Genomic DNA, 27,073 nt, shown 5'->3' on the forward strand with positions numbered 1-27,073 from the left:
CATAGAACACCACATAGAGACGCCCCCGGGGGTGGTAGTGCGTAGCCGCCCTTACAGGCTACCCGAACACAAAAAAAGGTGGTTCGGGAAGAACTTCAGGCCATGCTCGAAATGGGCATCGTCGAGGAGTCCCACAGTGACTGGAGCAGCCCGGTGGTCTTGGTTCCCAAGGCCGACGGCTTGGTCCGGTTCTGTGTGGACTATAGAAAAGTCAACGCGGTGTCTAAATTCGACGCGTACCCAATGCCTCGTATTGATGAGCTGCTCGATCGACTAGGCACGGCTCACTTTTACTCGACACTGGATTTGACGAAGGGATATTGGCAGATCCCCTTGACTCCATTATCCCAGGAGAAAATGGCCTTTTCCACACCGTTCGGCTTACACCAGTTTGTCACACTTCCGTTTGGGCTGTTTGGGGCGCCCGCTACGTTTCAGCGGCTGATGGACAGGGTCCTCCGGCCCCACGCCACCTATGCGGCCGTGTATTTAGATGATATTATCATTTATAGCAATGACTGGCAGCGGCACCTGCAACACCTGAGGGCCGTCCTTAGGTCGCTGAGGCGGGCGGGACTCACTGCCAACCCAAAGAAGTGTGCGATTGGGCGGGTGGAAGTACGGTATCTGGGCTTCCACTTGGGCAACGGGCAGGTGCGTCCCCAAATTAATAAGACAGCAGCGATTGCGGCCTGCCCGAGGCCCAAGACCAAAAAGGGGGTGAGACAGTTCCTGGGGCTGGCTGGCTACTATCGTAGGTTTATACCTAATTATTCGGACGTCACCAGCCCACTGACTGACCTCACTAAAAAGGGGGCGCCAGATCCGGTCCAGTGGACGGAGCAGTGTCAGAGGGCTTTCACTGAGGTAAAGGCTGCACTGTGTGGGGGGCCACTTTTACACTCCCCTGACTTCTCTCTCCCTTTTATGTTACAGACGGATGCGTCGGACAGAGGGCTGGGGGCCGTTTTGTCCCAGCAGGTGGAGGGGGAGGACCGCCCGGTCCTTTACATCAGTCGGAAGCTGTCAGTGCGTGAGGGGCGCTACAGCACGATTGAGAAGGAGTGCCTGGCAATCAAGTGGGCGGTCCTCGCCCTCCGTTACTACCTGCTGGGGTGCCCTTTCACCCTCTGTTCGGACCACGCGCCCCTCCAGTGGCTCCACCGCATGAAGGATGCCAACGCGCGGATCACCCATTGGTATCTGGCACTCCAACCCTTCAACTTCAAGGTGGTCCACAGGCCGGGGGCGCAGATGGTCGTGGCGGACTTCCTCTCCCGTCGGGGGGGGGGGGGGAGTCAGCTGCAGGCCGGACAGGCGCCCGGCCTGAGTCGGGCGGTGGGGGTATGTGGCAGCGGGGGCGTGGTCAAGCGCCGGTCTGTGACAGGAGGGCGGAGTCAGGGAAGGTAAGTGGCAGAATCACTTCACCTGAGAGCAATTAACCTGTGTTTGTGTGTCTTCCCAGTGACCGCGCCCTATATGAGGAGGGAGAGCGAGAGCGGAAGGAGCTCTTCCCGGAACCGACACTCGTTGTGTGTGTATGTGTGTGTCTGAGTAAAGTTTATACTGCAAAGTGTGAAAATAAATACTCAATTGGAACCTGATCTCTGTCCTGCCATCCTCTGTGCTCCACCCACCTGCTCTGAACTGCCACAAGACCCCTTCGCAGTAAACGTCATTCATACGAAAGCGGAAATTGCGCGCGCAGCCTGGACCCAAAAAAGACTCAGAAATGCCTAGTTGTTGTGTTTTCGGGTGTCAGAATTGTAGCAGTGATGGGGTTAAAATGTTCAGAATTCCAGCAGGATCTCACCCATTCCAAAAAATCGCCGACGTCTATGGCTACAAGCCATCAAACGTGTAGACTGGGATGAAAGCACTATCAAAAATGCAGCACCCACTTCATCACAGGTAAGATCAGGCTATTTATTAAATCTTTCTTTTTTATTCTTTCTAGTCTTCATTTATTAATGTAGCAAAATACTTTGGTAACGTTTGTCTGATTAGCTGGGTCATAGTTACACAATGTAATGAATATTGTTAGCATGTTAACTTAGCTTAGCATGCAATTTTGTTTGTAGGAGAGGTCTCGCTTGACTCAAGCAGTCCAGATTTTGTGCCATCATTATTTGTGTATGCCGAAAATCACAATTTTAAAGCAAGGATGGAAAGGTAAAATTGTGTGCCCTCACTCTAAATGCCAACTTACTGCTCTAACCTAGCTCCCGCCTCGTTCAGTTTCGTTTCTGGTCTCTGCCTCTCGCTTTTTACGCAGCTCTGATTTCTCTTAGCTGCACTCTTTACACTATCATTCCTTTCATGCCATTACCTCCTGCAAATTGCTGTTTAGTGTTGGTATTTGCTGTTGTAGCTAAAGCCACATTGCCATCACATCACTGGCATAATTTGATTAAAACAATTTCAGTGTAAAACACGTTCTGTACATGCCCGCACATGACATAATCATATGCGTCTAAAGACTTGTAGGCACGAAGTTTTTCGTGGGTGTACACTGAAGTCTTGTCAATAAGGTATGAGTATATATCTGGCCATTGTATACCAGGGAACTTACCAACATCGTCCGTCCACTCTTTAATTAAATGCGGATCCGGTAGGCGATGTCCACTTGTTAGAGTTAACTTATTTATGTAGCATTCTCGATCTTGTAACGACAATTGTTTTGCATAATCTGACAGCTCATAATGCCGGTCTATGGGCAGCGCCATTGTTTCTGGGTCCAGGCTGCGCGCGCATCCTGGCAACGGTCGGTTTGTTTACAAACATGCGAAGGGGTCTATTGCTTGGTGGATTCTTTTCCTGTGTATTGCCTGTTTTTGAAGCAAGCACTGTAGTTTTGTGGGCCCGACATACAGACTTGTTACTAAGGTGAGGTTGCTCCTTTTTTCCTCCTGCACGCATGGGACTTTACTGGATCTACATGACTGACTTTGTGGGTTATTACCAGTCCAGGAACTGAGGGACTTTGAGCATATTAATCCTTGTTGTTGTTTATCTATTGGACACAAACGCATTGAATGTGGAAACTTTATTGTAAGTGCAGTAACTGAGCGAAACTCTTCCATCATCAGTAAGAATCAGAAATCCAGACTGCAATTCACAAAGAAATACAGAAATGATCAAATGTTCTGGAACCAAGATGAACATTTATCAAAGTGATGGAAAGGCCAAAGTGTGGTGAAAGAAAGGGATCTGTTCATGATCTGCAACATACAACATACTCTCATCAGTCAAGTACGGTGGAGCTAGTGTCATGGCTTGAGCTTGCATGGCTGCTTCTAGAACAGGCTCATTATTCTTTATTGATGATGTACAGTAGCTCATGATGGTAGCAGCTGAATGAATTTAGAGGTCTACAGAAACATTCTGTCTGCCAGTTTACAGAGAAATGCATCCAATCTAATTGGAAGGAACTTCTTCATGCAGTAAGACTCCAAACACATTGACAAAACAACAAATAACTTAATCGGGGGAAAAAGTGGAAGGTTTTAGACTGGCTAAGTCAATCAGCAGACAAGCCTGAAAAAAGCATCACAAAAGAAGAATACAGCAGTTTGGTGATGTCAGTGGGTCACCAGCTTGATGGAGTTACTGCAAGCAAAGTGCACGCAACTAAATATTTAACAGTTACTCCATGAAATCGAGTCGTACATGAGCTGATAGCCGACGAGGCGTGTAGCACCGAGTTGTCTATAAGCCATGTACGATGAGACTGAGTGGAATAACTGTTTTATTCTATCCACATTCACTGGATTTTGGGAAACAGAGCATTTTTATTTTTAGCAAATTCGATAAATAAAAACTTTATACAAAACATCTGACAAAATAATTTCCACTACAGTGGACTTTTTAAAAACCTATCTGGCTGCACGAATTGACTTTAGTGTTGTTTTTTGGTAGAAAGTGGCGTCTTGCTGTCGTGCCAAGGTATAGAATTGCTTTAGACATTTATTTAATTCTTCCTTGGACATTTCAGTTCTTTAATTTTCACACTTCTTTGAGTTTTTCAACCAGTCCGAAAAAAATTAAACAAATTTTAATGCTTAAAGATGAAGAATGTAAACAAACCGGTGAAACGACAGGAGCAATTTGTGAAAAAGGCTATAATAATCTCATCTCATCTCATTATCTCGAGCCGCTTTATCCTGTTCTACAGGGTTGCAGGCAAGCTGGAGCCTATCCCAGCTGACTACGGGCGAAAGGCGGGGTACACCCTGGACAAGTCGCCAGGTCATCACAGGGCTGACACATAGACACAGACAACCATTCACACTCACATTGGCTATAATAATAATTCTTGAAATATATATCTAAAAAAAGATATGTTCTTACCATCAAATACTTTCATTCCATTTTTTTTTATTTTTTGGGGTTTTGTTTTTGAGTAAAGTTTTTATTTCATCCTTGGTTGGTTCAGCAACACGCTCCGCCAGTTTGTTTTTTTCTCTACTCACGATATATGAGCTGATATCCTAGTAGTAGAGTAGCCAATCAGAGCAGACAATTGCTCATATCCAGTGAATGTGGATAGAATAAAAATGTTATTCCACTCAATCTCGTCATACATGGCTTATAGCTAACTCAGTGCCTTGTCAGCTATCAGCTCATGTACGACTCAATTTTGTGGAATAACTTTTAATTATTTCCTTTAAGACTAATTGTTCCTAACTAAAAATTCTGCCATGAAAGGTGCTATGTTCTAAGTTATTTAACACATCTAAATGTAAATATCAGGAAATTAAAGCTGAAATTCTATCGTCTTATAGTCGTCTTTTGATCTCAAACAAAATGTCTTCAGTGGATAGCAAAAACAAAGAACTGGCCTTGATGTTCCAATACTTTTGGAGGGGACCACGCACAGATTAATACACTCATTTTTCTGGGTTTCAAAACACCTGAACTATACCGAGGCATATCAGGTGAAAATTCAAATTCAATCCAAATTGCTTGAAACGGCTCTCACTGAATTAAGAATTGAATGCAGAACAACATACTTTTTACAGAATTAAAATGTGTTTATCCGTTCTTGAGATATTACAAATCAAAGACTGAAAAAAAGGCTTAATTTTTAGAAAACTGCCGTAACATTGTGTATTCAGATCACATGGTCCAAAATGGGCCTCATTAACCAATGAGATCAAATGTTTTTTTCTTAATATATTTTCTATTTTTCAAGATATTTACATGAAAATTGGCAGGCACATAGATGGTTGTATACTGAATACAAAGTTTGAAAAATTAGTATAAACAAATTATGCAAATTACTATTTAATTGGCATTAATTACGCTAATTAGGCACAACATTAAATTGGTACACTCAGTAAAAAAGTAATTAAAGATTATTTCTAATACCCTCTTTGTGCTCTGTAGGCCTTTGTATTTCTAAGTAGGGCCTACTAGTCTCATCTCATCTCATTATCTCTAGCCGCTTTATCCTGTTCTACAGGGTCGCAGGCAAGCTGGAGCCTATCCCAGCTGACTACGGGCGAAAGGCGGGGTACACCCTGGACAAGTCGCCAGGTCATCACAGGGCTGACACATAGACACAGACAACCATTCACACTCACATTCACACCTACGGTCAATTTAGAGTCACCAGTTAACCTAACCTGCATGTCTTTGGACTGTGGGGGAAACCGGAGCACCCGGAGGAAACCCACGTGGACACGGGGAGAACATGCAAACTCCACACAGAAAGGCCCTCGTCGGCCACGGGGCTCGAACCCGGACCTTCTTGCTGTGAGGCGACAGCGCTAACCACTACACCACCGTGCCGCCAGGCCTACTAGTGTTTATATGAAAGAATATAAATGATAATATTAACAGCTTTCAAGGCGAACCTCAAAAAAAAAACCTGAGAGCCACATCCAATAAACAATTCCAATTAATTGAACTGAAATTGACGTTTGTGTTTCTGACTTACGTTTTTTTTAAATATCATTCTGACCACTAAGATCTCAATATTTTTCATGAAAACAACTACCGTTATATTCTAAAATATTTTTTTATTTACATGAATCAGTTTTATTTGAAAAAATAAGTAGGTAAAGCTTTGAAAACTCACCCTAAAGTCTCCTGTGAAGCATAACATCAAAACTAGCAGATGGAAAATTTTGCTGAATACTTCGTCAGAAACAGTGAGCACGAGAGAACATCCCTATAAAAATTATCTGATTGATATTCACAAGTAATCCAGTTGGAAACCGATCAGAAGAGAGAGAGCGAGAGAGAGAGAGAGAGAGAGAGCCTGAGCGCTTTCCCATGACTCAAAAAGCACTGGCAGTTTCCTGATGTTCTGCGAGCAGAGTTTTTACTCTGTTATACCAACTTCAACCTGCCATTACTCCCAAAGTACTGAACAGATCTCAATATGAGAAATTTCTTTGGAAAGCAGAAATTATAAGCTTTTTAATGATCATATTCATGGTAGAAAATTTCAAGAGTTAAACAATGACAGATTTGGAAACTTAGATGAGCGTCTGCATGCACAATTTTCACAGCACAGCCAGTGAGCATCTGATATGCCTACTGTACCTAAGATGTAGTGTAGACGAGACCCACCTGACAGTATGGCTTATGTTTAGAAGGTCCGTATCGGTTTCATCTAGACATGTGTCCAAAGTGAGGCTTTCACTGTCCTCAGACAGCTGGTCATCTGTGGGTTCACTTGCAGGCCTCTACATACCAAACACAGTATTTCATGCCATAAAGGTAATGTTCTATAATATATATGTTCAGCCATGACAGCTCACGGTCTTTTCTTACCCAATGCACTCTAAGTACATGTCTTTATTGTACCACTGTATTGTGTTTTCTGTTCTGCAAAATGGCATCCCATTACATGTGTGTGGATGGGATAACCACAGCTGTGTAGTATCTGTGCAGGTGTGTTGTGTCTGACCTGGGCGATGTTGTGGATGAGCAGATAGCGTTCTTCACACAGGACAGTTGATGTGTCCACGTACTGCTTGGTGAGCAGGTTGAGCCACAGTGTGAAGCTGTCCACCATAGCCAAGCACAGCACCCACAGAAACTTCAGCACGTCCAGGATCCGCTGCACCGTATCGCTGCCAGAACCTTCGACAACAGCAGATGTGACGAAAGTCGCAAAATCTTATACTGATACCGTGATAAATTACAACACAATCTGCAGCATGAACCACCTCCATTATTACATTAGTACCATTAATAGCAAGTCACTTAGCATTAAACATCTCATACCTTCCTTTTTGCTCCTATTTAAAAAAAAACACTAATTGGTAAGTGCTTGAAAAATAGGGAATATTTTCTTTATATTCTTTAACTAGCACATCTATACTGCTACTTTATTTTAACAAACATCAGCAAAGCAAAATATCATGTGACATATTATGCATCATAAAAATATCCTATTCACAAATGTATTGTAATGCATGTTTTACATTCCTATCACTATCTATAGCAGAGTTCATGTGAGGGAAATTGAGAGGAAAGAGTAGAATGAGTCAGTGAGTCACATTTAGATTAAGAATCGCCTCTGCCTCATGAATTATGAGTGATACGAACATTAACTCCACATCAATTCTTATAGATTTCCAAATGCTAATTCAGAGGTAAGCACCTACCTGAGTCCTCTCCTTCTTCCCTCACATCCTCCTCTTCCTCCGTTGATGTCTTCTCAAAAACATGCTCAGCCTCCTCAATATCACCTGGTTAAAGAAAATAACTGAGTATGTAGCAGATGGCAAGTTTTATATATATATATATATATATATATACACACACACACATATATATATATATATATATATGTGTGTGTGTGTGTGTGTGTGTGTGTGTGTGTATATATATATATATATATATATATATATATATATATGTGTGTGTGTGTGTGTGTGTGTATATATATATATATATATATACACACACACATATATATATATATATATATATATATATATATATATATATATATATATATATATATATATGTGTGTGTATATATATATATATATATATATATATATATATATATATACACACACACACACATATATATATATATATATATATGTGTGTGTGTGTGTGTATATATATATATATATATATATATATATATATATATATATATATATATACACACACACACACACACACACACACACACACACACATATATATATGTGTGTGTGTGTGTATGTGTGTGTATATATATACACACACACACACACACACACTAGTGTGTCTCAAAAAATTAGAATACCATTAAAAAGTTCCTTTTTTTCATAATTTAATTCAAAAAGGTAAACTTTCATATATTCTATATTCATTACATGTAAAGTGAAATATTTAAAGCCTTTTTTGTTTTAATTTTGATGATTATGGCTTATAGCTCATGAAAATCAGAAATCCAGTATCTCAAATTATTAGAATATTCCCTAAGATCAATCGAAAAAAGGATTTACAATACAGAAATGTCCAACTTCTGAAACGTATATTCATTTATACACTCAATACTTGGTTGGGGCTCCTTTATCATGAATTACTGTATCAATGCGGTGTGGCATGGAGGTGATCAGTCTGTGGCACTGCTGAGGTGTTACTGAAGCCCAGGTTGCTTTGATAGTGGCCTTCAGCGTATCTGTATTTTTGGGTCGGGTGTTTCTCATCTTCCTCTTGACAATACCCCATAGATTCTCTATGGGGTTCAGGTCAGACAAGTTGGCTAGCCAATTAAACACAGTAATATCATGGTCAGCAAACCATTTGGTAGTAGTTTTAGCACTGTGGGTAGGTGCTAAGTCCTGCTGGAAAAGGAAATCAGCATCTCCAAAAAGCTCGTCAGCAGATGGAAGCATGAAGTGCTCTAAAATCTCCTAGTAGATGGCTGTGTTGACTTTGGACTTGATAAAATACAGTGGACCAACAACAGCAGATGACATGGCACCCCAAATCATCACAGACTGTGGAAACTTCACACTGGGCTTCAAACACCTTGGATTCTGTGCCTCTCCACTCTTCCTCCAGACTCTAGAACCGTGATTTCCAAATTAAATGCAAAATGTACTTTCATCTGAAAAGAGGAATTTGGACCACTGAGCAACAGTCCATTTCTTTCTCTCCTTAGCCCAGATGAGACACTTCTGACATTGTCTCTGGCTCAGGAGTAGCTTGATATTAGGAATGCGAAAGTTGTATCCCCTTTCTTGAAGATGTCTGTTTGTGATGGGTCTTGATACACTGACACCAGCCTCAGTCCACTCCTTGTGAAGCTCTCCCAAGTTCTTGAATCAACTTTTCTTGACAATCCTCTCAAGACTGCGGCCATCCCTGTTGCTTGTGCACCTTTTCCAGCCACCCTTTTCAGCAATGACCTTTTGTGGCTTACCCTCCTTGTGGAGGGCATCAGTGATCATCTTCTGGACAACAGTAAAGTCAGCAGTCTTCCCCATGATTGTGGTTGTGTGTACTGAACTAGACCGAGAGATACACTGTGTTCATACTGTTTAATTCAAACTCGAAATTAAATATTCTAATATTTTGAGATGGTTTTTTTTAATGTTTTCGTACTGTATGCCATACTGATTAAAATTAAAATAGAAAAATGCTTGAAACATTTTAGTTTATGTGTAATGAGTCTATAATATATAAACATTTTCACTTTCTTAAATAACTGATGGAAAATATTGAACTTGTTCACAATATTCTAATTTTTTGAGATGCAATATATATATATATATATATATATATATATATATATATATATATATATATATATATAAAGTGCTAAAAATGCAAAAACAGCTTAAATGTATTTTTATAATGTTAACTGGTCACTGATTATCAAATCAGAGATGGATACAAGTTGGAACACTGTGTTAAACTTAAATAAAAACAGTATGCAACAATTTGCAAATCACCGAAACCCTATATTTCAATGAAAATAGTACAAAGACAATATATCAAATGTTGAAATTGAGAAATTTTATTGTTTTTTGAAAAATATATGCTAACTTTGAACTTGATTCCAGCAACACATTTGAAAAAAGTTGGGACAGGGGCATGTTTACCACTGTGTTGCATCACCTCTATTTTTAACAACACACTGTAAACGTTTGGGAACTGAGGAGACCAAATACTGTAGTTTTAAAAGAGAAATGTTGTCCCATTCTTGCCTGATATACAATTTCAGTTGCTCAACAGTTCGGGGTCTCCATCATATTTTGCGCTTCATAATGCGCCAAATGTTTTAAACGAGAGACAGGTCTGGACTGCAGGCAGGCCAGTTTAGCACCTGGACTCTTTTACTACAGAGCCATGGAGTTGTAATGCATGCAAAATGCAGTTTGGCATTGTCTTGCTGAAAAAAATCAAGGCCTTCCCTGGGAAAGCTGTCATCTGGATGGCAGCTTGTTGCTCCAAAACCTGTATATATCATTCAGCATTAATGATGCCTTCCCAGATGTGCAAGATACCCATATCATGTGCACTAATGCACCATCATACCATCACAGATGCTGGCTTTTGAACTGTGCACTGATAGCAAGCCAGATGGTCCCTCTCCTCTTTAGCCTGGAGAACGTGGTGTCCGTGAGTTCTCAAAAGAATTTCTACTTTTGATTCGTCAGACCTCGGGACAATTTTCCACTTTGCCTCAGTCCATCGTAAAAGAGCTCGGGCCCAGAGAAGGTGGCAGTGTTTCTGGATATTGTTTATATCTGGTTTTAACTTGCATTTGTGGATGCAGTAATGAACTGTTCTCACAGACGATGGTTTTCTGAAGTGTTCCTGAGCCCATACAGTGATTTCCACTACAGACACGTGTCTGCTTTTAATGCAGTGTCTCCTGAGGACCTGAAGATCACAGGCATCCGATATCAGTTTTCAGCCTTGTCTCTTGCATACAGAGATTTCTCCAGATTCTCTGAATCTTTTAATCATATTATGTACCATAGATGACGTGATCCTCAAATTCTTTGCAATTTTACATTGAGGAATGTTATTCTTGCACTATTTGCCTACACAGTCTTTCACAGAGTGGTGAACCCCTCCCCATCATTACTTCTGAGAGACTCCGCCTCTCTGGGATGCTCTTCTTATACCCAATCATGTTACTGACCTGTTGCCAATTAACCTAATTATTATATTTTTTAACATTGCACAACTCTTCCAGTCTTTGTTGACTCTGTCCCAATTTTCTGAAACGTTTTGCTGGCACTAAATTCAAAATGAGCAAATATTTTTCAAAAAACAATAAGATTTCTCAGTTTCAACATCTGATATGCTGTCTTTGTACTATTTTCAACTAAACATAGAGTTTCCATGATTGGAAAATCATCACATTCTGTATTTATGTACGTTTCACACAGCATCACAAATACAGAGGAACTGGCGTTGTAGTTGTATAAGGAATACTTAAATAACACTAAACCTGAATACACTAACAAAAAACTCAGCTACCATAATTTATTAAATACTATTCAGACTAATTTTAAAGTGATTATTTCATAGATCTGAATCAATAAAATAAATTGTATTTACTTTAATATTAAATATTGATCTTATACTGTATTACAGTGTTCCTATATAATTTGTACATCAAAGTGTTTGTCATGCAGAGATGTTATGATATTTAAAAAAATATTTATGTATAGCAGCTTATGGTATTAGTGCAATGTCTTTTGAGTTGAGTGTGTGATTATTGGGGCATGCAGTTTACATGATGCTAATTTGGTAGTTGTAGGCTATGTTAGCATTGCAGCTCCAATGCACAACAAAAGTAACAAACTGACGACACTAAACTCGTCATTTCTGACTGACTACATTTGGGTTAAGAGAGAAAATTCCTTTTTAATTTTAAACCATGAAGGAAGGTGGGAACATTGCTTTAATATCATGATGATGATGATGGTGTGTGTGGTCTTGCCTGAGGCCTGTGAGCCAGTCAGATGTCTCTCTCTCTCCAGTCTCTGTTCTTTCTGTCTTTGCTGCCGCTCTCTTAGTACCTGTTTAGCGCTAGTCACCCATGCTTGGTATGCCAACTGTAGAATCACACATCACATATATACACCCCACACACACGCACACAGAATGAAAAGCACGCAGCATTAAATATCAAAAAAGGAAATGATCAATGGCAACTGACACTAACTATTATATCCACAATGTTATACCTGGTCTCTGTGGGTTTAGTTTGTTTATTTATTTTTACCTGAAATGCAGTCTGTTTGTGATATTTCTGCTCCTCTTCTAAGACATCCTCATCCTCACTGTCTGATTCGAACAAGTAGTAATCCCCAGAATGCAACACTACAAGAAACACACACACAGACTGTACATACAGACATCCAGCTCCAGTTCTCTTTTATCCATATGAGACAGAGAAAGAAATTATATAAAGTCTGCCAATCTTTCCCCATTTTTTGTGTGAGTGACTCAGTGAGAGACTGAGTGATAGATTAAAGCATATATGCAGAACCATGGCCTCACTTTTTGTTTATAAATGCCTTGAGATCTCAAGAATGGCATCGGTATAGTTTTGAACATTAACAATAAATCTAATATAGTAATTTTTATGATTAAAGTGATTCATATAGGTAGTGGTTTGAGTGAATGACCTTGACATCTGTGACGTCACAGCAGGAAGGCTATCGGTCTCATCGCCATTTCCGCTATACTAAAACACAGAGCTGACTGCAACTTCGATCCTCCATTTTGAGCTAATTTATCATCATGCCATGTAGATGTGTTGTTGGCTGGTGCAGCAACCCGACAGAAGGTGGATTTACGTTGCATTCATGGCCCAAGAATGTTCAAACTGCAAAGATTTGGATGCGTTTTGCGAGAAGTTCACGGGCACATTGGGCAGCTACAAAGTGATCTTTCCTCTGCTCTGCACATTTTACTGAAGACTCGTGCGAGACCTCTGATCTGTTGAGGAGCGTTGGCTATAAGCCCGTATTGAAAGAGGGCACAGTACCAACAATTAAAGGAAAAGAAAACTACAAGAAAAGGAAAGCAAGTTCAGTTGCACCAGTTCTCCCGGAGTGAGCCGAGCAGTAATGGCGGAGTACTCAGTATGGAGAAAATGGAGAATGAGTGGACCAGTTGTCAGATTTCTCTGCTAGATATGCTTTTTTCTTTTTTTTCCCCCACTGGATATGCTTTTTCCCCCCTTCTGGATATGCTTATCTCAGCAGCAATATCTCGCCCTTACGTGGAAGAAGCGAATGAACGAAGAACTGAAAGTCAGATTGTTTCAAAACAATTGGCCACAAGCGAGAACATAGACGGGTAAGATGCGACTCTCATTTGGCTACATAACAACAAAAACAACACTCGTTGTTGACCTGCATTTAGATTAATACTTGTAACTTGTATTGTGTGTTTAAGTTACTGGTATAAGATTATTTAATTTGCTTCAGAATGTGATTCTCAGTTCATCTGATTTTATTAGCCTTTTACGTTTTATCAGTGAAAATGCATGCATGTACATGTATGTTGCATAAGTTATTACACCTATCCTGTTTGAATGAGAGTCACATCAGACTGTCAGTTTAATTCCATCCAATTCGCTAGACGGCTTTGTCCTCTGGCTTTATTTCGTAAGGTGGGAGCCTCTGTGGCCGATGTGTTACTATCGGATTCACTTTCCGATGGTTCGAACTGATACTGTTCTACATGTATAGCAGTAGCATGTACACACACTCCAATTTCAGGACTATCACAATCAGATGTATTACTATCTGAGGAATCCGAAGAATCTCCAATAAATCTGAACGAAGAGGCCATTCCAACCACTCTCGCCTGCCGAGTCTGGCTTTGGTCTATAGCTGTCAAAGGCCTCGGCCCTAAAACCGGTTACCGCTGTGCCATCACCCACCCAGGGCTGGCTGGCTCAGTGGGGCAGCTTGAATACCAACTTTGTGGTCGATTTTAGCTCTCAAAAACATCTTTTTTTTTTAAATTCCCAATTATGCAGCATACAAGAGTCAAGGATGGAGATACTATCCACTCAGAAATGTATTTAAAAATAAAGGTTCTGCGTATCTCCTTTAAGTGAATGAGTGATACAGTGGATATAAAAAGTCTACACACCCTTGTTAAAATGGCAAGTTTTGGTGGAAAAAAAAGGAAACAAAGTTAAACCATGTCAGAACATTTTTCACCCTTATTGTGAAAACGCAACACCTACAAATCAAGTAACACACAGAAATATTTTAGGGAGGGGAAAAAAAAATTCCAATGCCCAGCCTGCATAAGCATGCACAACCTTTTATATCTGAGACTATGGCAGTGCACAGGATCAACCAATCACATTCAAACTCATGTTAAATACTAATCATCATACATGTGTCATCAATTAATGTGATTGATTAACCTCAAATAAGGTACAGCTATTCCTCTTGGAGTTTCCTGACCTCATGTTCGTAACATCCAACTGGAAAAGCCATGGGCTGCAAAGAGTTTACTAAGTAGATACGGGATCTCCATCCATCCATCCATTACCTGTAGCCGCTTATCCTGTTCTACAGGGTCACAAGCAAGCTGGAGCCTATCCCAGCTGACTATGGGTGAGAGGCGGGGTACACCCTGGATAACTCGCCAGGTCATCACAGGGCTGACACATAGACAACCATTCACACTCACATTCACACCTACAGTCAATTTAGAGTCACCAGTTAACCTAACCTTCATGTCTTTGGACTGTGGGGGAAACCGGAGCACCCAGAGGAAACCCACGCGGACACGGGGAGAGCATGCAAACTCCACACAGAAAGGCCCTCGCCGGCCGCTAGGCTCGAACCCAGGACCTTCTTGCTGTGAGGCGACAGCACTAACCACTACACCACCGTGGGTACGGGATCTCACTGTTGAAAAATATATTTCAAAAGAAAAATATGAAAAACATTCAAGCTTGGACAAATCTTGAAAACAAAGTGCATCCAATCTATGTGGAATAATCTGGTTTAATCCGACATGACCAAAGTTGACCCTTTCTGGCCATAATACCACAAAAATATGTCTGGCACAAAAACAAACAAAAGGACACCATCCCCATGGTGAGGCATGGTGGTGGCAGCATCATGCTTTGAGGTGCTTTTCTTCAGCTGGAACTGGGGCTTTAATCAGAGTTGAGGGTATAAATTAATAGCTCCAAATACATTACATTATAGGCATTTAGCAGATGCTCTTATCCAGCATGACGTACAACATACCCAGAGCAGCCTGGGGAGCAGTTGGGGGTTGGGTACCTTGCTCAGGGGCACTTCAGCCATTCCTGCTGGTCCAGGGAATTGAACCGGCAACCTTCTGGTCCCAAAGCTGCTTTTCTAACCATTAGGCCATGGCTTCCCCCAAATGTTTTCAATGGGAGACAGGTCTGAACTGCAGGCAGGCCAGTTTAGTAAATTCTGGCACAAAACCTTAAGGCTTCTGCTAAAACACTTATGATGAGGAGGAATTTCATCTTTCAGCATGAAAATGACCCAAAGCACACCTGCAAATCAACAAAGGAATGACTTCACCAAAACAAGATCAAGATTTTAGAATGGCCCAGCCAGAGTCCAGATCTAAATCCAATCAAAATTCTGTGGGGTGACCTGAAGATGCCCAGCTAATGTGACAGAGATAGAATGCTTTTGCAAGGAAGAATAGCTAAATATTGCCAAGTCAAATCTGCTAAACTGACCAAATCTGACCCAAAAAAACAACAAAAAAAAACCTGTGAATGCCGTGATAAAATCTGAAGGTGCTTCAACTAAATATTAGCTTAAGGGTGTGTACACTTATGAAACCCGATTATTGTGTATTTTTATTTTTTTCCCCAAAATGATTCTTGTTTTTCACTTTGATTTATATGTTGCAATTTAACAATAAATGCATTAAAAGGTTCTGACAATTTATCTTGGTTTCTTTTTTTTTTTTTTACATCATTAAAAACCTACCGTTTTAACAGGGGTGCGTAGAATTTTTATATCCACTGTAGAGTGAGTAGGAATTTAGCTAGGTTGCTTCAGAATGTATGAGGAATATGACAGGACATGTGTACCAGTTACATAATCTATCCCGGGCCAGTATCACTCTTTTTTGTGCGTGAATAAGTGGGTGAGTGAGAGAGTGAGTGAGAAAGAATGAATGAGTGAGTGAGTGAGTGAGTGAGTGAGTGAGTGAGTGGGAAAGTGACAGAGTGAGGGAGGGAGGGAGGGAGGGAGGGAGGGAGTCAGTGAATGGGTGAGGAAGAGAGTGGATGAGTGAGTGGGTAAGTGATTGAGTGAGGAACAGAGGGAATGAGTAAGAGATAGAGCGAGTGAGGAAGTGGGTGGGTGAGCAGGTGAGTGAGAGGGTGAGTAAGGGAGTGAATGAACAAGTAAGTAAGAGATAGAGTGAGTGAGTGACTGAGTGAGTGAGTGAGAGGAAGAGAGTGTGATAGAGTGACAGTGAGAGAGCGAGTGATAGAGTGAGGGAGTAGGTGAATAAGAGATAGAGTGAGTGAGTGAGTGAGTGAGTGAGTGAGTGAGTGAGTGAGTGAGTGATGGAGTGAGTGAGTGAGTGTGAGTGAGTGAGTGAGTGAGTGAGAATGAACAGATGAGTAAGCAATAGAGTGAGTGAGAGGAAGAGAGTGTGATAGAGTGACAGAGTGAGTGCTAGAGTGAGTGAGTGCGTGAGTGAGTGAGTGAGTGAGTGAGTGAGTGAGTGAGTGAGCAGTTGAGTAAGAGATAGAGTGAGAGGAAGAGAGTGATAGTGTGACAGAGTGAGCGAGCAAGTGATTAAGTGAGTAGGTGAATAAGAGACAGAGAGAGAATGAATGAGTGAGTGAATGAAAGAATGAACAGGTGAGTAAACAGTAGAGTGAGTGAGAGGAAGAGAGTGTGATAGAGTGACAGAGTGAGTGCTAGAGTGAGGGAGTGAGTGAGTAGGTGAATAAGAGAGAGTGTGAGTGAGTGAGTGAGTGAGTGAACAGTTGAGTAAGAGATAGAGTGAGAGGAAGAGAGTGATAGTGTGACAGAGTGAGCGAGCAAGTGCTAGAGTGATTGAGTAAGTGAGTAGGTGAATAAGAGACAGTGAGTGAGTGAGTGAGTGAGTGAGGGAGCGAGGGAGCGAGGGAGCGAGTGAGTGAGTGAGTGAAAGAATGAACAGGTGAGTAAGCAGTAGAGTGAGTGAGAGGAAGAGAGTGTGACAGAGTGAGCAAGCGAGTGCTAGAGTGAGGGAGTGAGTAGGTGAATAAGAGATAGAGTGAGTGAGAGGAAGAGAGTGTGATAGAGTGACAGAGTGAGTGCTGGAGTGAGGGAGTAGGTGAATAAGAGAGAGTGTGAGTGAGTGAGAGGGAGTGAGTGAGCGAGTGAGTGCTAGAATGAGGGAGGAGGGATTTAGCTAAGCTGCTTCAGCCTGTATGAGGAGTATAACAAGACGTGTGTTTACCAGTTGCATGATCTATCCAGGGACGGAACCACTCATTTTTCTTCTTCTTCTTCTTCCTCTCTTCCTGAGACTCTGTGTGAAGGAGATATGGCTGTTATCTTTATATCCAGTTAGACACGTAGAAGGACTTTTTCATGTAAACCAATACATTTTCTGATTTCTCACACATGCACTGCTTTGTATTTGTGTCTAATAGTGTTGTAAAATGTGACAGAAATGGTATGACATTTTCCAGAAAAAACACAAACCATATACTGCCACTGCTGAAATATACTGGTGTAACTTCTATCGCATAGTCCAGTGCAGTTACTCTTGGCTTTAATTCATCACCGATATCTTCACAGACTCGCACCACACCTGCGCTTTTACTTTCTATCGGCAATCAGTTGCACGTATAACACGTCTGGCGTTACAAAAAGTTCTTACACAAACATACTTTTCCTAGAGGGGTCTACAAATCCTCAAAAGATGTGTACTGCAGCTTTAAGTACAACAGAACTGAATCAGGTTGGAGTGATGGAAGAGAGCGAATGTGCACCTGAGGGCTGCTGCTCTCTTTCTGACAGCTTCCGTCCCTCTTTATAGCGCTTCTGCTTGTCGCGGATTCGCGTCATCCTGATGAGACACATGAATGTAAACAGTGACTGTAGGGTAGTATAGTGTAGCGTGTCAAAAGTATACGTTTGTATTTCAGTTATTCAAATTTCAATTTCAGAGACATGCTGGGTGGGAGTGAGGATCGACAGTGGTGCAGAGTTACAGAAAAAAAAATAGGTGAACATTATGGAATATAATTATAGTATAACAGAGAATATAGTAAAATCATACAACTAGGTTCATGAGTCAGCGTCAGCAGTGAGACAGCAAGCACGTTTACTGCTGAGTTTGTAATTAATTATTTAAAACCGTAATGAGGGAATCCAGCTGATTGGGGCTGCAGCCCAGCGTGCGAGTGTTATGGTGGTGTTTGTGCGCTGTAAGGGAAAGAGCATGTGCACAGGAACAGGAACTCACGAGCTCTTCAGCTGCTGAATGGATTTTTTCTCCGTCTGCTGATAAAAACGCACGTTCTTTATAATGCTGGCATTGAACAGCTCGAAACCCCTGTACGTGAAAACACACACACAGTCAATATTGTCAGAGGGAAAATAGTCTCCCGACATAATAAATCGTCCTCTCTTATTGCTACTAACAATAACAGCATTTCTATTTATACGAGAACGACTATAATTATTTTCTACTATTTACTCTGGTCCATATTTGACTTTTAAAGCTCCTCCTGTTTGCCAGTCTTTTTGCAGACACACTACTAAGCACACTGTGAGTGTATGGAGTGGTGGTGTTATTATTAATGCTAGTAATAATGGTCAAACTGAAGCAAAAATGCTTCAACAATGCTGACAGGTTAAGCAATTTAGTGTTTCTACTGCGCTAGCCTCTTGTCCCCCTCCTCCAGCAGGGGGCGCTCTCACCGTGATGCCTGCTGCGCGAACGCCTGCAGATCCGCAGTCACGTGCACAAAGTAGAAGCTGAGGAAGACTCTCCTCTGGAGCAGGAGGAAGAAGAAGCAGATGCTGTCCCAGATGATGCCCGCCTCCTCAACAGGCAAACTGCACTCCTTATCACTCAGGGATGTGGCTGTGGACACACACACACACACACACACACACACACACACACACACACACACACCTGTAACCAGTTGTCAGCGAGCAAAATGCGTTCAAGAACTGACCTTCCAGAGCTTTAAGTTGCTGTACTTTTGGTGCTGTGACAACACTTTGAGCATCTTGAAGATAATTATTAAAAATGAGAAAAAAAATTAAATAAAATTTCAACCGTAAATCAGTGGTCCACCATTTTACTGGTGATGAAACCAAACAAGATGCGAGTTAGGTTTCTAATTCCTGAAACACAGCCCGAAATGTATTGTTCTGTTCGTTAATAAAATCCCATGTTATATTAATGGTTCAACTCTTAAACCAGTGAAAACACAGACTCACGGTCGTAGTAGCCTTTGACTGTACAGACGAGACTGAAAAGCTGGATCACCCAGCAGAAACGTGCCTGCATCTCAGCCACAAACACACAGGCCAGGATCTAGCAGGACCACACACACACACACCTTCATTAACATATACTCATCATAGACAAGGTTATTAGAAGCCCTAAACACACTAACTGACTGTTTGGAGTACGTGTGTTGTTCGGCTCACTCACAGACAGCGCATTCTTGGCGATGATGACTCCAACATTGTAGATGATGAGGCAGTCCCACATAAGCAGGCGTGTACGGGAGGGTTTGGTCATCAGCCGCGTACCGTACAGCAGGAAGAAAAAGCAGGCCATGAGATAGCCCAGACCGAACACGCTGATCCGCGTGGAGCCGGTCACAAACACGACGGCCAACACAAACCAGAACATGTAGCGGAACACGAGGACTTTCGCCATGTCCAGGTAAGATCTGAGAGATGGAAAGAAAGAGAGAGAAACATTTCCAGTTCAGACCACCTGAAATAAAGCTTTGGTGGCGTTTCAGCCAATTTCACCAGTTTTACATCTGTTCTATCTCAGCATCACACATCCTCTGTTGCTTTTTAGGGGAAAGTGTCACAATAAGCATTTCCTCACAGTGGGTGGAGCCTCTTTTAATGCAGTCTGAAACAAAGAATCGAGCCAGACCATTTATATTCCAAACATGTGAATCACAGCTGCTCTGAGCGTCTTTAAAAAAATTATGATTATTACAGATATACAAATATTTTTAAAACGTTACAAACCACATCAGTAAAAGCCTAAATTACCAAACACTGACAAAACAAACAGCACGACGGGATCAGAAACATGTCAACTGCATGCTCACTTTATTCACCGTTCTTCTTTAGTACAGATTCATTAAACTTAATTAAACTGGTGTTTTTCATTACATTAATTACATTTCCTGTACGTGTGGTCATTTGGCACAGGCTTTTATCCAAAGTGGCTTATAAATTAAATCGATACCAATCCAATCTGAGCATAGACCAATAAAAATGGATCTGAATTTAAAAACTTAAACTTGTATACAATAATTGGAAATGCATTTTCATCCAAATCAACTCTAAACTTTAGGCCACACCTCCTACCTGAATCTTATACTTGCTTAAAGTGATTATTTGCTGAAGACAAAACAATGGTAATAGTTAGTCTTATTAGTCGCAGCCTTCATTAAATACATCACTTTAAAATCAAATTTTACATCACTGCCCAAACAATATCTGAAATCACACGGGATTAGTCATTGACGGCCCCCCTGTATTCCTGTTGATCAGAGGGGAATGAACAGGAATATACGTAGGAGGGTCATCAATGACTTTGTCAACTGGTGCTGTATGTCGAGCATACAGCACCTCGCAGTGGTGTGCACAGATAGACACTGCCCTCTGCCCAAAAAAGTGCCCTTTTTTTTTTTTTTTTTACAGTTTACTGAGGCCAATGTCGACATGATCTTTTAAAAAAGCCACGGCATTAAAAGCGTGTGTGAAAATAATGTCCCGATGTGTGCCCCCTCCGCACACACACCGGACCTCTGTCTCTCTTGCTCTGTCACGTGAACAAGCGTGCAGTGCATTCAATGTGAGGTTGCAGCAGCCTAGCGTCCTGGAAGCCACGGCCTTGTCGTAGCGCAGACAACACATCGGGCAGTCAGTCAGCTCTTCCCCTGCCCCACCAGCCAGGTAACACATGAATCGAGTGAAAATGTATTGTTTGCCCTCTAAGCCCAAGCTGTAATTATTTTGTCGTGAAGTAGCCCGTCGCATACAGAAACAACTGCACATGGCAGCCTTTGCCAGCTTATTTGCTCCCTTTCCATATGGAGAAACAAACTGAACATTTTAAATGTAGCCTAAACCATTGAGGCAACCCCACTCTCCATCAATTCCGACCTGTTTTTATAACATGATTAAGAATATCACGTTATGCTAGTATGCACGCCGTTATGCAAATAAAAGAGAGCTCCGTTGAACCCAGTGAGTGTGTATATTTTGTTACAAATTTTAAGATGATCTCACGGAAATCTGTGAATAAACACAGTCTTGAGACTCAAGTCAGTGACGGGAAGATCAGACTTTCAGACTTTATCAGACTTTTTAAAGATGGAACTACAGAAAAATACCCAAAACTTTGATATGATTATGAACACAAGAGGAGGGTTAAATCTCAGACTTTTATAATAAGGTGCGTAAAAAAGTGCCCTTTTTTCCCCCCAGAGCACTTGCTCCCCAAAATGTCTGTGCACGCCACTGGCACAGTCTCTCAGGACACGACCAGGAATGTTATCAGGACCCGGGGCTTTTCGTGCATTTGTCGTCCTGAGAGCTCTCCTCACGCTGTCTGGGGACGGCGTCAACACCTGGTCACCGGGAGGTGGTGGGGTCTTCCGTGCCATGGTGCTGTTGTCTGCCTCAAATGTATGTGCTGTATGTCGAGCATGTATAGCATATTTGACAAAGTTGACTTGACTTGGTGTGGAAATGACAACCTCCACCTCAGCACCAGGAAGACAAGGGAGTTGGTGATCAATTTCCACAGGAGAGTACCACAGTGCACACAAGTGAACATCCTGGGCACGGACATTGAGATCGTGAGGGAACACAAATACCTGGGTGTTCACCTTAACAATAAACTGGACTGGACTACCAACACAGATGCTTTGTACAAGAAGGGCCAAAGTCGTCTCCACCTGCTGAGGAGACTGAGGTCCTTCGGAGTGTGCAAGACTCTGTTGAGGACATTCTACGACACTGTGGTAGTATCTGCTATCTTCTTCGCCGTGGTCTTTTGGAGATGTGGAAGCTCTGAGAGAGACAGGAAAAGGCTGAACAAGCTGGTGAAAAGGGCCAGCTCTGTCCTGGTCTGCCCCTGGAATCCATTGAGGACGTGTGTGAGAGGAGGACGTTAGTTAAGCTAATGCCAATCATGGGCAGCACGTCTCACCCCCTACGTGAGGCTGTTGGTGGTCTGAGCATCCCCTTCAGCAACAGACTTCTGCACCCATAGTGCAAGAATGAACACTACCTACTGCAGGTCTTTCATCCCAACTGCTGCCAGACTTTTCAATGACAGCCTGGCATAATGTAGCACTGTTTCTCAATGTCACCATCACCTTTTGTCACGTTGTCTGCATCTCATCACCATCATCGACTTATGCTGTGGAACAATATTACTATTTGGTACAATATCCTTTTCATCTACAAGTATTTTCTTATTAATGTCTCACTCTCATAATTGTTCTGTACAATTATGTTCATGCCCTGTGCTTTTTTTTTTGTCATTTATTGGTTACTTTACACACACATTCCATCTTCGTTAGTTATATTATGCTGTGCAATAACATTCACTACATGGTGCAATATTTCTGTGCCTATTTCATTTGCCCGTATTTTATTAGAGCAATATTGCTGGGTATGACTTTAAACTGCAACCGGTGGTGTGTCTCAGGTCTGGGAGGACTTGAATATTGGGGAAAGTGGAGTTACAACTTAATCACCATTGCTCCCAGGTCCGCTCTGACCCGGAGTGGTAGCACCTGCCTGGGTTCCAGCTATGGATTAAATAGTACATCACCAATAAGGCGCTGGCAGCAGGGCGCTTTTCGGTGCAATGTAGCAGATGAACCCAACTGGGTCAATGGCACACCACCAAATGGCGTGCGGAAGAGTCACTTAAATGGCCAACAGATGGCATCACCCGGCAAGTCATTTGCCACAGCGGGGCAAGTTCCATACCCGTCAGGTCTGTGGCACTTTTGTACACCACTTGGCATCAGGTTTGGCGGTCCAGAGAGACAACACGATGGGGGCACGACACTGTTTGTTTTATTTTACTGCGCAAGGCGCTTCGTTATGAGAGGAGAATGGTATGCGAGAGCTCACAAGGCCAGATATTCTGTGGTGGCTTGGCCGGGCCATTCATGCCGCCGCTGCGGGGCAACTCTGTCGCTCTGGTGTGGGCCTCGCAGCCCATCTGTGTTACTGTGCATCCTAATGAAGCTGTCATCACCGCTAGTGACAGACAGCCGATGATGACAGAGTGCAATATTGCTACTTCAGGTGAAGTACTACTCTGACTTAAGTTCCATTCTTATTTTGTTGTGTACATTACATACATGGCCCATGTTTTTACTTTATTTTATATTATTTTTATACTTTTATTGCACTCTTTTTTTTTTTTTTGGTTACTGTCCCTGACTTTTACTATCTGTGAGCTGCTGGAACATGTCAATTTCCCCACCGAGGGATGAATAAAGTTTATCTCATCTTATTCTGCAACTGTCCATAAGGAAAACAAATGTGTGCATTTGTGATAGCAGTGAGCAACAGTGGCAGTTTGTCCATTTAGTAGGCGAAGCAGAGCACAACCATGTATGTACAGTACATCATCCATGCAACAAAGTCCTAATCACAACTCCATGCATTTTAATTCCACTGAAATATTAATTTATTAAATTACCTCCTGACTAATGAGTGAATTATGATTTTTTTTTAAGTCGCTGTTTCATAGCTGTAACCCAATGCTCCATTGATTTGCTCACCTTTCTAGATGTTGTGCATTCAGGGTTAGGGATAGCGTGCTCACTGCCCCATTCAGCTCCACAGATTTATTAATTGACCAGTGATCAAAGGTATGAGCTGACACAAGCACTAATGGAGGCCCATTGGGGCAGGAATCATACAGCCAGAGGAAGAGCAACGGTTTCCAGGGACACGTGTGGACGAGTTTAAAAATACTCTGCCGCCACCAAAAGCTTGTAGCAAATAATTGGAGGTGAATCTAATACATTTCCACAAACAACATCTGAAATAAGTGCATAATAATGTGCATAATAATAATAATAATAATAATAATAATAATAATCATCATCATCATCATCATAAATCATCATAATCAGATAATACACTATTAGGAACACTATACTAATATTGGCTAGAGCTCCTTTACTGCTTTGATCTCAAAACCGCCTCAATTCTTCATGACATGGATTCCACAACATGCTGGAAACATTCCTTTGAGACTCTAGTCCATGTTGAGATGATAGCATCATGTGATTTCTGCAGATTTTCCGGGTGCTTTTTCATCCTCCCGTTCTACCACATCCCAAAGATGTTCTGTTGAATTCAGATCCAGTATCATGCTGGCAATAGCTTTGAGAAAGAAGTTGGGTAAATTGTAGCCAGGAAGACATGCACATGGTCAGCAACAATACTCAAATCGGCTGTGGTATTCAAGTGATGATTGGTATTAACGGGCCCAAAGCATGCCAAGAAAACATTCCCCACACCATGACACCACCTCCACCACCTGGACTGTTGACACAAGGCAGGCTGGGTCCATGGATTCATGGACTGTTGGCGCAAAGTTCTGATCCTACCATCTGTGTGCCTCAGCGGAAATCGAGATTCATCGGACCTTATTATATTTTTCCAGTCTTCAGCTGTCCAGTTTTGGTGAACCTGTGCCCACTGCAGCCTCAGCTTTTGGTTCTTGTCTGACAGAAGCGCAACCTGACGTACACTCTCAGGAAATAAAATACATTATTGTACCTTTAGGGACACAACAGCTTGTTACTGGGGCAGTCCACTCTAAGGTACTTATTTGTACCCTTTATATACTGCTTGGGAACATGTATGTATCTTTTTGGCCCTAAAAAGGTACACCATGAGGTCCAATAATGAGCCCTAGGGGGTACATTAGTGTAGACTGTACCTTGGGGGACAGAAATGGACTCCTACTTCTGACAGTGTGGTCTTCTGCAGTTGTAGCTCATCTGCATCAAGGTTTGATGTGTTGTGCATTCTGAGATGCTTTTCTGCTCACCACAATTGTACAGAGTGATTATCTGAGTCAGTCTCATTCTCCACTGACGTCTTTCATCAACAAGGCATTTCCGTCCATAGAACTGCTGCCACTGGATGGTTTGGGGTTTTTTTTCCTTTATTGCACCATTCTGAGTAAACTCTGGAGACGGTTGTGTGTGGAAATCCCAGGAGATCAGCAATTATAGTAATACTCAAGAAAAAGAAACCTTTATTTGTCACATGTACACATCAAGCACAGTAAAATTCATCCTCTGCATTTAACCCATCTGAAGCAGTGAACACACGCACACACCCAGAGCAGTGGGCAGCCACACTACAGCGCCCAGGGAGCAGTCAGGGGTTAGGTACCTTGGTCAAGGGCACTTCAGCCTAAGGTCGCCCCACGTTAACCTAACTGCATGTCTTTGGACTGTGGGGGAAACCGGAGCACCCGGAGGAAACCCATGCAGACACGGGGAGAACATGCAAACTCCACACAGAAAGGCCCTCGCCGGCCGCTGGGTTTGAACCCAGAACCTTCTTGCTGTGAGGCAACTGTGCTAACCACTACACCACCGTACCGCCCCTTTTTTATTATTTTTTTTTATTTTTAGAAACCAAACCAGTCCATCTGGCCCCACCAGTCATGGGACGGTCAAAATCACAGAGATCGCATTTTCTCAGATTCTGTTGGTTGACGTGAACATTACCCGAAGCTACTGGCCTGTATCTGCACGATTTTATGCGCTGCACTTTTGGCACATGATTAGCTGATTAGATAATGGCATGAATGAGTAGATGTACAGGTGTTCCTAATAAAGTGCTCCATGAGTGTATATTGCAAGTACTGGAAGAGGGAAAGGGAAATTCGGCGTAATGTCTGTACATAATAAATGCATGTGCACCCTAGAGACCTTGTTTCCTCACACAAAAGCTGAAAAAATAATGGAAAACGCGTCTCTCTTTTCCACTGCCAAAGTTTTTTGGGCTAGTTTCAGGACTTTGTTGGGTTTTTTGAGATGTAGTTGGGCTGGAAATGTTGCTGAAACCTGACATCCATGGTTAATGATATCAAAAACAGTTGATAAAACAAGTTGCTAGACTGTATGCTGGTGACGTATGCTGTCCCTTAACTGTTTAAAAAAAAAAAGTTACGCTAAAAATTCAAAAGATATTACCCTATAGGATCATGTTTGATAGACTTGACATCATTTTACTTCAGGCTATATTGTTATTAAAGTCCTACCAAAATCTATGCTGAAGAGCTGCTGCTAGTGAGCAACTTCGAGAGATTTATTTTATCTTCTATTGTGCCCTCTTCTGTATAAGCAATGCAATTACTCCAAGGAAGAATAGAGAGATTACGCAACCTGATAATAATTGTGATACAGTTTTTATTTCACTGATTCAAATCGTCATAAATTTGTATTGCCATTTATCGTCGCATGATATCATTACATACAGTGGATATAAAAAGTGTACACACCTCGTTGAAATGACAGGTTTTTCTGATGTAAAAAAATGAGACTACGATAAATAATTTCAAAACTTTTCCCACCTTTAATGTGACCTATGACCTGCACAACTCAATTGAAAAAACAAACAAATCTGTTCAGGGGGAAAAACATAAAAAATATACAATAAGCTGGTTGCATAAGTGTGCACACCCTTAAATTAATGCTTTGTTGAAGCACCTTTTGATTTAATTACAGCATTCAGTCTTTTTGGGTCGGAGTGTATCAGCCTGCCACATCTAGACTTGGCAATATTTGCCCACTCTTCCTTGCAAAAGCGCTCCAAATCTGTTAGACTGCGAG

General features: G+C 41.8%; 1 protein-coding gene across 1 annotated transcript in view; it reads right to left on the minus strand.

Moving 5' to 3' along the window:
* piezo1 (piezo-type mechanosensitive ion channel component 1) overlaps nucleotides 1-27,073 on the minus strand; it is a 353,209-nt gene that overhangs the window by 30,701 nt on the left and 295,435 nt on the right. The window contains exons 25-35 of the mRNA XM_060911720.1: nucleotides 19,639-19,882; nucleotides 19,422-19,518; nucleotides 18,891-19,056; nucleotides 18,433-18,522; nucleotides 17,957-18,033; nucleotides 17,419-17,490; nucleotides 12,209-12,306; nucleotides 11,924-12,038; nucleotides 7,623-7,706; nucleotides 6,920-7,095; nucleotides 6,580-6,695 (exon numbers count right to left, since the gene is read on the minus strand). Coding sequence (XP_060767703.1) covers nucleotides 6,580-6,695; nucleotides 6,920-7,095; nucleotides 7,623-7,706; nucleotides 11,924-12,038; nucleotides 12,209-12,306; nucleotides 17,419-17,490; nucleotides 17,957-18,033; nucleotides 18,433-18,522; nucleotides 18,891-19,056; nucleotides 19,422-19,518; nucleotides 19,639-19,882 — 1,335 coding nt within the window. The remainder of the gene's footprint in view (nucleotides 1-6,579; nucleotides 6,696-6,919; nucleotides 7,096-7,622; nucleotides 7,707-11,923; nucleotides 12,039-12,208; nucleotides 12,307-17,418; nucleotides 17,491-17,956; nucleotides 18,034-18,432; nucleotides 18,523-18,890; nucleotides 19,057-19,421; nucleotides 19,519-19,638; nucleotides 19,883-27,073) is intronic.

Source organism: Neoarius graeffei, chromosome 27 (assembly GCF_027579695.1).
Source record: "Neoarius graeffei isolate fNeoGra1 chromosome 27, fNeoGra1.pri, whole genome shotgun sequence".
Taxonomy (NCBI): domain Eukaryota; kingdom Metazoa; phylum Chordata; class Actinopteri; order Siluriformes; family Ariidae; genus Neoarius; species Neoarius graeffei.